Source organism: Acomys minous, assembly GCF_964271855.1.
Source record: "Acomys minous genome assembly, chromosome: 11".
In the NCBI taxonomy this organism is placed as follows: domain Eukaryota; kingdom Metazoa; phylum Chordata; class Mammalia; order Rodentia; family Muridae; genus Acomys; species Acomys minous.
This window is the reverse complement of record NC_140492.1, coordinates 73,254,489-73,266,084: the sequence shown is the minus strand read 5'-3', so window position 1 is coordinate 73,266,084 and position 11,596 is coordinate 73,254,489. Positions and strand designations below refer to the sequence as shown.

Genomic DNA, 11,596 nt, shown 5'->3' with positions numbered 1-11,596 from the left:
TAGATTTATGGTCACTAGGGGGCGCTGTGGGGCGGCTTTTGACGCAACATTCTCTCTGTTAGAAGTTCCAATTCTTAAGGGGCGAGGGCAGGGAAGAAAGGAAAAAAGAAAAAAGAAAAAAAAAATCACTGCATAGGCTTCAAAGTCGTTTTTAAATACTTTAAAAAAAATGGTAGCCGAGTGCAGATCTCTGTGAGTTCAAGGCCAGCCTGGTCTACAAAGTGAGTCTAGGACAACCAAGGCTACATAGAGAAACTCTGTCTTGAGAAACAAAAAACAAAAACAAAAGTTATATATAACTTTCCAAACTCAGAAAAAGAACACTAAAACAATCCTTCCCAGATAGCTAATTAACAAAAGGTAAATGAAAGAAAAACCAAGAGGATGCTTAAATTTCTGGTTAGATTTATTAGTTCCCTGCCTGCCAGAGCGAGCATACGTGGGACTTTCTCCCTAAGGGATTTCATGAATTATGCCGAACAAATAAATTCTAGCCCAGAATGATTTGGTACAATTTTGCTTTTCCAGTGACCTCTTCCTTCAGTGTGAGTCACTGGGGGCTTTATGACCATGTCCCTGCCTCTACAGAGTTGATCATACACTAGAGAAAACACATGGGTTAAATCATCCCACAAATGTGTAAAAATTACATCTGTGACTTGCAAGAAGCCTGTACTGCACGCAGGTACGGAATCTTGATCTCAAGTGACATGTTAGGTGGCATTTCCCCAGGCAGACCATGCTTGTAGATCCAAGGAATGACTGGCTAGGTATCAGCCGCATGGAACTAGGAAAGCTCGTGCGGGGCCCAGCAGTGAGGCGGGGCAAGGCACACTCCCAAGCCCACCTTGGGTTACACAGTGGAGAAGGCCGTGGACTAGAGAGGGGCAGATCCAGGTGGCACGGAATCTTTGGCGTCCTGGCAAGAACTATTATTTTTCTTTTGAATGACAGAAAGGCCAGTGTGGGTTCAGGTGAAAACCAGAGAAAGCTGCCATGGTCATGGTGCAAGGGGATGGCAATTTCCATCAGGTTGTGCAGCTGATGCTGCAGAGAAGCTAGTTTCTGGGGCTTATTGATATATTTCAAGGTGGTCTGGGTATAACTAGGCGAGGGACAGAGAGCCCTCGGCGACCCAGAGCTCCGTGATTCATGTGCTCCAAGCAGGCCACCGAACAGGGGACTGGACCACTGCATACCCGGCGACTGTGAGGAGCTGGTGGGCTTCGAGTGTTGTTGGGGGACAGACGGACACACACCTAGCTCAGGGGAAAGGCCTGGCTTGGAGGTGGAGACAGCCATGACAGGGAGTTGGGAATTGAAGCCCAAGGATGGAAAAGACACACCAAGAAGGGGCTGGAGAGATGGCTCCTCCATTAAAAGTGCCTGTGCTCTTCCGGAGGATCTGGGCTCAGTTCCAACACCCACACAGTGGCACACAACTATGCATAACTCCAGTTCCAGGGGTTCCAATGCGCACTCTCATCTCCATGGGCAATAGGAAAACATGGGGTGCACATGCATGCAGGCAGGCAATACACACACACACACACACACACACACACACACACTTTTTTTTTTTAAGAAGAGAATGGAGATGAGAGAGGCCTTGAGATGGCGCCTCTGGACACTTTTGTTAATGGCAGGTGTCAGGTGGTGGGGTCCAAGGAGCCTCTGCAGAGGCAGGTGACAATTAGAGGAGGACAGAAACTCGGACAAGCTCAGATTCTGGAGCACCAAGGAGGGTGGGTGGGCGTGGGGTACATTCACAATGTGAATGCCATCGAAGCCTGCAGGTGTGAATGCCCAAGCTTACAGGTGTGAATGCCCGAGCCTGCAGGTGTGAATGCCCGAGCCTGCAGGTGTGAATGCCAGAGCCTGCAGGTGTGAATGCCCAAGCCTGCAGGTGTGAATGCCCAAGCCTGCAGATGAGCTGACTCTGGGACAGCTGCTGTGTCTGAAGCTAGACAGTGCAGTCTTCTGATTCGAGGCCAAAATTCAGGAAGAGGAGTCTGGTGGCAGCCTTCAGTGTGCGGCCAAGGGACTGGGGATGAACGTCCCTGCCCTGGAGGTCTCCAGCAGTGTCAGGAGAGCTCTGGATGGGGATACGTGTCTGCTTGGTGTTCTCAGAACCAGCCATCTTTACACAGTGCCAGGACTCCCTGCCATCAGTTCTTTGGCCTGGCTTTTGTGGATGGACCACGTCTCTTGAAGACACCACCACACCCTTCAGGACCTGTGAGGAGACAGAGTGAGGAGACTGGGCCAGGAGAAGGGGTTGTTAGCTGTCTTCTAACACCGCCTCCTCCACAGCCCATTGCACAGGTCATCAACAAATGGAAACTATGACTGCCCCTCCCCTCACCTGCACACTTCTGTGTGACCAGGATTATAAAAGGGAAGACCAACATTCCCCGAGGCAGCGGGGATGGGATGCTCCCTGAATTTAATCGCCTCTTGCCCACCCTATGGGCAGATGCCACGGTATGGAGTCCACCAGAGACAAGAAGGAAGCCAAAGAGCTCCCGTCTGTAAAGCAGGTTGGTAGTGCCTAGAGGCCTTGGCAAATCCCCAGGAGGCCTTGCTACCGTCCACTGGCTTTAGTTCTGATGGGGAAACTTGGGACAGGAGGACTTACTGAGCTGTCCCTCCAAGACGTGCTGATCCCCCAGGTCCCTGGAAAGGGGGGGGGGCAGGGGCAAGCTCCTCAGTAGGCATGGAAGCGAAGCCTGAGCTGCGGGATTTGGGATTCTGGACCGTTTTTTTTGCGGTATGTGTAGGTCTTGCTTATTTCTTGGCAGCAGCACAAGGGTGAGATGACGGAGGCGGGGCAGGGATCTGGGAGTTACCAACCGCAGCCTTCTTTTTCTGCAGGTCCTGACAGAAGGCCCAGGGCAGGGCCGCTGAGGACGGAGTAAGCAAGCCAGGACTGTACAGATGCCTGGAAGGTGAGAGAACAAGACTGGAGAGATGGCTCAGTGGTTAAGAAGGTGGAAGAAGAGACAAAAGGCGAGTCCTGGAGAGGACGCATGAGGTGGGGAGGAGGCTCCACTCGAGAGGATCTGGGGTCCTGAGTGGAGTGAGGCCTTCGCTGAGTCACAATGGTGGCTGAGGAAGGTTGCCCTACTCTACGTCTGCACTTTACCTGCAGGAGACCTCTGGTTCCTGCCGCACATGCCCCTTGCTTCACGGCTGAGGAGGCTTCGGTTCTCCTCTCTGCAGGCACTGGGCAGCTGGACACTGCAAGAATGTACCAGAATGGCCTGTTAATGTTTATTATTAGGCCTATAATTATTGTTATGGTAGTATTTTCTAACTTGCTAGCAGTCAGTTAAGACACAGACAGTTAAGGGCTGGAGAGACGGCTCAGAGGTTAAGACACAGACACTTGTTATATTTTAAAATAGCCTTAGTTGCCAGGCGGTAGTGGTGCACGCCTTTAATCCCAGCACTTGGCAGGCAGAGGCAAGAGGGTTGCTGTGAGTTCAAGGCCAGCCTGGTCCAGAGAGAGTCTAGGACAGTCAAGGCTACACAGAGAAACTCGGTCTCGAAAAAACCAATATAAAAGAAAAGAAAATAAAATAGCTTTAGTTAACCTGGGCAGGGCAGATATTAATCCCCTAAACTGCTTCCCATAGAGGAGCAGGTCTGGGATACCTGCCCTAAACCCATGCCATCTGCTTCTAATAATTTCTATCAAGCTACTTTCCATCCATAATCCCAAATACTTGCTAATTATCATCATCTGGGCCAAGTTTCCATCCACACCGTCCATGGCTCAGCCTTCTTCTCTCCTCTCCTCCAGTCTCTCTTCCTCCCAAGATTCCCACCCCCACCCCCACCCCCACCTCCCCACCTCCCCCACTCCCTTCCCCCCCACCCCCCCCACAGCGCTGGAACCCAGGCCTATCCCATTTGCCCTGCCCAGGTGTGATGGCCTTTTATTGGTCAAACAGGTTAGGCTCTTAGGCAAAGTACAGGTAGGACAGAGATAGCAAGCAGTAATTAGCATCAGAATACATCAGACCAACCTCCACCAAGTGCTGGAGAGGCTGGCGCCTTCTCTTAGTTCCTGCTCTAGTGGTTCTGTCCCGCTCGTACTCTGCTGTGCTCTGCATCACCACCAAAGCCAGGAGAAACTCCAGACGTCATCAACAGCTCTCCTTGGGAGGTTTCTTGGCCCCAGGCAGGAGCCTCGAGGAGGAAGCCCGCTTTTGGTGTCGCCACTTGGCGCGACGGTTCTTGAACCAGACCTGAGGAGGAGGGGGACCAGGTCGGCTCAGGCCCCCCCCCCCTCCCCAGGACCCACATCCAAAGAACTCAGGAAGAGCTGACAGTCGGTCGGGGTGATAAAACTTCACCATAGAGGTGTAGGTGAACGGATCTGCATCATCTTCCCTCATCCAGTAGAAACCACGATCTCTCTCTCTGTCTCTGTCTCTCTGTCTCTGTCTCTGTCTCTGTCTCTGTCTCTGTCTCTCTCTCTCTCTCTCTCTGTGTGTGTGTGTCTGTCTGTCTGTCTGTCTGTCTGTCTGTCTGTCTCTGCCCCACCCCACCCCCACATCTAGGCTGGCTTCCACTCTATGTGCAGAGAATGACTTCGATGAACTAACTCATTATCCTCCTGCCTCCACCACGCCTCGCTAGTTTTGCACATCTCTTAACTTTGCCCCATCTGGGGCAGTAACGAAGGCATATTTCATCCTTAGGGGAAGCGGGAAGACTAACAAAGTCAGAAAAAACCCGACTCGTAACCCTTCCATTTCCGGCGACACCCAAAGAATGTGCTGGGGGTACTGGACCTGCACCCCCATCGGGTGCTCATGGCTGTCTCCCTCCAGTGTGGAAGGCTATGAGATGAGGCGCCTTCTGGAAGGTCGGTCTTTGAAAGAAGAGTGGCCTCCGGGCTGCGGGGCGCACACCCACCTCCACGCGCTCCTCCCGCAGGCGGATGCGGACCGCCAAGCGTTCGCGCGTGCCCACGTCCGGATACTGGTTCTGAACGAAAAGCGCCTCGAGCGCCTGCAGCTGCTCCTCGCTGAAGATGGTGCGGTGGCGCCGCGTGCGCCGCTGCGGGCCGGGGCCGCTCGTGCTGGTCAGCGCCTGGGAGCCGGCGCTCGGCGCTGTCAAAGGGGAGGGCGACGCGGGCGCCAGCCTCAGCGGCCACGCCAGCCGCACGCCTGCGGGGCAGGGTGAGGTGCGGTCAGGAGTAGGGTTAGGGTTTAGGGAGGGAGCCAGGCTCGCCCCGCCGGCCTCCCCGAGACAACCTGAGGCTCCGGCCTCACCCCCCGGCGCGCACTCACCGGGCCCGGACGCCGCCTCCGGGGCTCCGCGGGGCGCGGGGCGAGGACCGCAGCAGCAACAGCAGGAGCACGGCGCAGCGGCGGCGGGCGTCTCGGGCTCGTCGAGGTCCGCCAGGTTCCGGCCACCGACAGGCTGCGGTGGCCTCACCGAGGGCCTGCGCTCGGGCAGGCTGGAGAGGATGTGCTCGATGGAGAAAGGGCAGGGTCGTCCAGTGTCCCTGCGGCTCGCGGTGCTGCTTGCGGTCGCCATGCCAGCGGGCGGGCGGCAAGAGCGGCAGAATATATACGTCGAGGGTGGGAGGTGCGGTAATCCCCGGACCGGGCGGCCGCGTTCCCGCGCGCCTAATCCCGTCGCTAGTCATCAGAGAGCTAATCCCCAGCCACGGAGGAGGGTCAGCCCCTCCGTCTGGGTGCACGGGGACCGTGTTGCCAGAGGGGAGCCCTGAGCTCTGCCACACCCAGAGCTGGAGGAAAAGAAAGTCAGGGGCGCGTCTTCTCTCTTCCCTAAGGCACAGTCGCCTGCTGGGAGGGATGCCAGGATCCTAGACACCTCTGAACGCACAAGGTCCCAGCCATCTCTCTGGCTCTGACTTCCCTTGTTCTCTCGCTGCCCATCAAAGTAGAGATTCCTGAATCTTATTTCTTGCCTCCCTACTCCGAATAAGCTCAGCACCCTTAGCAGTAGGGTGATGCTACTTAACAGTCCTTGCTCACTTTGAAGCCCGGGTCTGTAGTAAATACCATCTCCAGAATGGAAAATTGAGGCTGACCTGCAACTGGCAGAGATTCATCTGCTTCCTGTCTCTCGAACGCTGGCATCAAAGGCAAGAGCCACCAATTCTGTGCGTTCTCTCGAGGGCCCTGAAGGTTTTCCTAAGCCTGTCTAAGGCCAGTCTTCTTGTTGCCTCCTGTCTGAGAAGCCCCTCAAATCCTTGTCCAGCCACACCCCCCCCCCCCGCACACATCAACACCCCCTCACACTTACACTCTCTGAGAGCTCTTTCACATGCCTGTACCCTCCCCTTCGCTCAGGCCACTGTGCCTAGGATCTAACTGCCCACTGTTCCCAGCAGTGAGCAGTACCTGGCCCAACGTTTACGTCATTCTCAATTACGAAGCTTTGGACTTCTTCTTCTTCTTCTTCTTCTTCTTCTTCTTCTTCTTCTTCTTCTTCTTCTTCTTCTTCTTCTTCTTCGGTTTTTCGAGACAGGGTTTCTCTGTGTTAGCTTTGGCCGTCCTGGACTCACTTTGTAGACCAGGCTGGCCTCAAACTCACAGTGATCCGCCTGCCTCTGCCTCCCAAGTGCTGGAATTAAAGGCGTGCGCCACCACGCCCGGCTGAAGTTTTGGACTTCTTGCGCCTTGCTTAAGATACTTTGCTTTTAGACTCTGGAAATATTTTGTGTGTATCATAGGACAGAACAGACTGCTTCACTTTTGCTAGGCTCTTTATGGCTCTGTGACATTCCAAAGGCTCCTTCACTTGGCTTGTCCAATGTCATAATCAACTACCAGCCGGGTGTGGTGGTGTATGCCTTTAATCCCAGTACTCGGGAGGCAGAGGCAGGTAGATCGCTGTGAGTTCGAGGCCAGCCTAGTCTACAAAGTGAGTCCAGGACAGCCAAGGCTACCCAGAAAAACCCTGTCTCGAAAAAACAAAAACAAAAACAAACAAACAAACAAAAAAACTGATCAACTACCAAAAGTTATTCTTTTTAAAAATTTTTATTTAATGTGCATAGGTGTTTGTCCTGCATGTATAGCTGTGTGAGGAGTCCAGTCCCCTGAAACTGGAGTTACAGACAGTTGTGAACTGCCATGTGGGTGCTGGGAACTGAACCTGGGCCCTTTGGAAGAGCAGCCAGCCAGTGCTCTTAACTGCTGAACCATCTTTGCAGCCCCTCAAGACTTATTCCTTTTTCTTTCTTTCTTTTTAATATAGTATTTTGCCTGTACTCCAGAAGAGGGCACCAGATCTCACTATAGATGGTTGTGAGCCACCATGTGGTTGCTGGGAATTGAACTCAGGACCTTTGGAAGAGCAGTCAGCACTCTGAGCCATCTCTCCAGCCCCTCAAGAGTTATTCTTAAGAGGACAAATGTTGAGAATGGTGAGTCAAATCTGTAGTGGCAGGATCACAGGGCTAAGGCAAAAGGATTACTGTGAGGGAAAGGCCAGGCTGGTGAGATCTGTCTTTTAAAAAATAATAAAGGCCTGGTATGGTGTTATCTTTAATCCCAGCATTTGAGAGGCGGAGGCAGACAGATCTGCCTGTGAGTTCAAGGCCAGCCATATAAAAAGTTGCTGGCCAGCCAGAGCTACATGGTGAGACCCTGTCTCAAAAGAATAATTATTTGTTCTTAGAGTTTAAGCAGTTACTAGGTGTGAGGTGTCCACAGTTGAGGGCCCCGACACATTAGCTGCCATTGCAGGCAGCATATCACCCAGCCTTCCTCCATCTTACCAAGCCTCGTCCAGGCTCTCCTGCTGACTGCACTCAATACCAGTGGGGACTCTGTGATCAGTGGTCAGGCCCATCTCTGTCACAAGGGTCCTAGGCTGTGTTCATCTGAGAGGCTTAGGGATGGCACCACTAACTCTGGGTGTGGACCTTCCAGCTTGGCCTGTGGTCGCAGAATGGCTGTCACAGCTCCAGACCTCCCATGTGTCCCTTTGAGTGTAGAAACCTCGTCTACAGATCTTCATATAGAACCATATAGAACACCTGTTCTTAAACCCACTCACTACAGTGCCCAGAGGCGTGAGGTGGCCAAGTACTCTCACTCAAATTGGAGTTCTGCAAGGCCAGTGGCCAGGAAGGCCTCTGTGATGTCTGACGTGTCTTCCTCCTTCCCTGCACATGGCTCTGCCTCCTTTCTCTTGCGTTGCTCTTCATGTGGGAAGATGGCACGGTGCTCTGCAGAAGCTGTGCCCTTGGGGACTTCTCCCACTATGCTGCCATCCTGGACCACCCTGAGGTGTCAGTGAGCCAGGCCTTTTGCTGGTTGTAGTCACCTGTGCATGTGGCTCATTTGTGTCTTCTGAACTCACTTGGAGCTGATTGGGGCAATGGCACTTTCACTGCGTTATGGCGTCACGTGACACTGTTCCTGAAAGTGAGTGTGTGTTTACTCACCCCAAGCAGGGAACCAGTGACAGCCAAAGAATACCACCAAAGTCTAACTTAGTAGGGTTACTTACTGGAGTGTGTCAGCCGCATCACTGTGGTGCTTTGAATGAGAGCAGCCCCTATGGGCTCAGATGTTTTCATATTTGATCCCAGTTGATGATGCGGCTGGATTAGGTTTAAGAGGTCAAGTCTTGCTGGCACTGGGCTTTGAGGTTTAAAAGCCATTCTCAGCTCACGATCTATTTATTTATTTATTTATTTAATTTATTTTCTTTTTGGTTTTTTGAGACAGGGTTTCTCCGTGTAGCCTTGGCTGGGCTGGACTTGCTTGGTAGACCTGGCTGGTCTCGAACTCACAGCGATCCGCCTGCCTCTGCCTCCCGAGTGCTGGGATTAAAGGTGTGCGTGTCACCATCGCCTGGCTCAGTTCACTATTTCTGCTTCATGCTTGTGATGTAAAAATTCTCATCTTAGCTGGGCGTGGTGGTGCACACCTTTAATTCCAGCACTTGGGAGGCAGAGGCAGGCGGATCGCTGTGAGTTCAAGGCCAGCCTGGGTCTGCAAAGTGAGTCCAGGACAGCCAAGGCTACACAGAGAAACCCTGTCTTGAAAAGCCAAAAACAAAAAACAAACGAACAAAAACAACTCAGCTTGCTGCTCCAGCCATGGTATCTGCTGGCTTCCAAGCTTCCCGATGGGAATGAACTTAGCCCTCTAGACCTGTGAGCCCATAAAACCCTCCTTCTATGAGTTGTCCTGGTAACCATGTCTTATCACAGTAATGGACACGTAATGCTGTGACCAGAAGTCCACTCCTGCGTGGATGATGGCTCTTAACAGCTGCAGGCAGCTGGTCTCGTCTGTCTTCTCTGCAGCTCTTACTGCTGCTGTGATCATGGGTAGGAAGGGGCCCTGTGAGTCTGGTTAGTTTCAGTAACTTCCTGAGATTCTTGAGTTGTTTCCTGAGTCTTAATAAGGTTCCCTTTAGAATTTCCTCCTTGGACTGGAGAGATGGCTCAGAGGTTAACAGCACTACCTGCTCTTCCTGAGGTCCTGAGTTCAATTCCTAGAAACCACATGGTGGCCCACGACCATCTATAATGTGATCTGATGCCCTCTTCTGGCCTGCAGGTGTACATGAAGACGGCATTGTATACATAATAAATAAATAAATAAATAAATAAATCTTAAAAAAAAAAAAAAGAATTTTCTCTTTTAGAACTTCCTAGGTCCCAACAAGACTTTGGAAGAAACGGCTGCTCAACCAGAAAAGGAGAGGGGGTGGGGGGAGAGAAAGGGGGAGGGCAGAGCAGAGAGGCGTAGTGGTGCACACCTTTAATCTTAGCACTTGGGAAACAAAGGCAGGTGGATCTCTGTGAATTAGAGGCCAGTCTACAAAGTGAGTCCAGGATATACAAGGCTACACAGAGAAATCCTGTCTTGAAAAACCAAAAAATAAAATAAAAAAGAAGAAAATATTTTAAAATGTGAATAAACCAAATTAATTTTGTCTTTGGTTGCTTATGCTGTGCGTGCCATATCTAAGAAGCCATTAATAAATCTAAGACTTACTGCTAGGGGCTGAGGATCTACTTCAAATGCGAGAGTACTTGTTTAACATACAAAGCCCTAGGTTCTCTCTCCAGCCCAGACTATAGTTTTATAAAGCTGTATGCTTAAAAAAAAAAAAATTTATATAGTGTTCTGCCTGCACATACACATGCCTGCCAGAAGAGGGCACCAGAGGCACCAGATCTCATTATAGATGGTTGTGAGCCAACATGTGGTTGCTAGGAATTGAACTCAGGACCTCTGGAAGAGCAGACCATGCTCTTAACCTCTGAGTCATCTCTCCAGCCCCTATTTTGCAACTTGCAACTCTTACATTGATCCATTTAAGACAAATTTTGTAGATAATGTAAGATAGGATTTAATGCCACTTCCATCTTCAGGTGTGGGTGCTGGGGACAGAACCCATGGCCTTGGCCATGCGAGGTGACTGCTCTACCACTGAGCCATCTAACTGCCCCCCCACCCCACCCCCACCCTGCTCATACAGGGTTCAACTTTTTTCTTCTGTGTGGGGACGTGATTTGTGTTTTGGGCCTTTTGTTTTTATTTTGAGGCAGGGACTCATGTGTCCCAGTACAGCCTTAAGCTCACTGTGTATCTGAGGATGACCTTGAACTCTTAACCCTTCCTCCATCCATCTCTGGAGAACTAGGATTACATACATGGGTGTACCCCACATCTCACCACTGCGCATATGGCGACAAGATTGCTCTTTTTCTTTCTTTCTTTTTTTTTTCTTTTTTGTTCTGTTTTTTTTGTTTCAAGACAAGGTTTCTCTGTGTAGCCCTGGCTGTCCTGGACTTACTTTGTAGACCAGGCTGGCCTCAAATTCACAGTGATTCACCTGCCTCTGCCTCCTGAGTGCTGGGATTAAAGGTGTGCGCCACTGCACCTGGCTACTCTTTCTCTATTGAATTAATTTTTGTGTTTCTGTGAAAAGTCAACTGACCACAAATGTGAAGATGTAGTAATTTATTTATTGGCCATACAGGGTATAGAATCTAGGGCCGCATACAATGCTAGGCCACCAAAAGCACAGAGCTACAGTCCTAGCCTATGAAGATTTACTTTTTATTCTGAATTCTACTCTATTATCTATTGATTTATTTTGTTTTGTTTTGTTTTGTTTGTTTGTTTGTTTTTTGAGACAGGGTTTTTCTGTGTAGTTTGGGCTGTCCTGGATTCACTTTGTAGACCACACTGGCCTTGAACTCACAGTGATCCACCTGCCTCTGTCTCCCAAGTGCTGGGATTAAAGGTGTGTGCCACCATGCCTGGCCTGATTTACTTTTTAAAACAAAGATTTTATTGTTTATTTCTATTTTGTCCATGTAGCATATGTATGTGATGCTTGAAATGGTTAGGAGAAGACATTGGATCTTCTGGAACTGCCATTTCAGACAGCTGTGAGATGCCATGTGGGTGCTGGGAATAGAACCTGGGTCCTCTGGAAGAGCACTGAGTACTCTTAGCTGCTGATCCATCTCTCCAGCCCATTTAATAAACATGAGAATATGTTTATTGTCATCCAGTATTATGCTGCCTAGTGTTCAATACCAGAGAATGAACCTTCTGTGTGGGAGGCAGGT

The 11,596-nt window shown here is 50.8% G+C and overlaps 1 protein-coding gene and 1 long non-coding RNA gene across 2 annotated transcripts; both read right to left on the bottom strand.

Moving 5' to 3' along the window:
• Positions 1 to 383: 383 nt before the first annotated feature.
• LOC311608951 lies at positions 384 to 4,073 on the bottom strand. Its single transcript, XR_014783197.1, has 4 exons — positions 4,032 to 4,073; positions 3,146 to 3,240; positions 2,639 to 2,941; positions 384 to 2,236 (listed from the first exon to the last, which is right to left on the bottom strand). It is a non-coding gene; the product is annotated as an uncharacterized lncRNA (long non-coding RNA).
• Positions 4,074 to 4,094: 21 nt separating this feature from the next.
• On the bottom strand, positions 4,095 to 5,672 carry GSC2 (goosecoid homeobox 2). The gene is made up of 3 exons (XM_084801643.1): positions 5,304 to 5,672; positions 4,927 to 5,180; positions 4,095 to 4,253 (listed from the first exon to the last, which is right to left on the bottom strand). Exons 1-3 carry the CDS (start codon positions 5,551 to 5,553, stop codon positions 4,152 to 4,154), a joined length of 606 nt encoding a protein of 201 aa, XP_084657769.1. The 5' UTR covers positions 5,554 to 5,672; the 3' UTR covers positions 4,095 to 4,151.
• Between the last annotated feature and the right edge of the window lie 5,924 nt (positions 5,673 to 11,596).

Excerpts from the sequence above, each read along its gene's own strand:
- GSC2 (XM_084801643.1), bottom strand. The coding sequence starts at position 5,553 with ATGGCGACCGCAAGCAGCACCGCGAGCCGCAGGGACACTGGACGACCC. Across the intron at positions 5,181-5,303 it reads GGAGGCGGCGTCCGGGCCCG|GCGTGCGGCTGGCGTGGCCG; the intron begins GTGAGTGCGCGC and ends CCTGCCCCGCAG. Across the intron at positions 4,254-4,926 it reads TGCGGGAGGAGCGCGTGGAG|GTCTGGTTCAAGAACCGTCG; the intron begins GTGGGTGTGCGC and ends CCTCCTCCTCAG.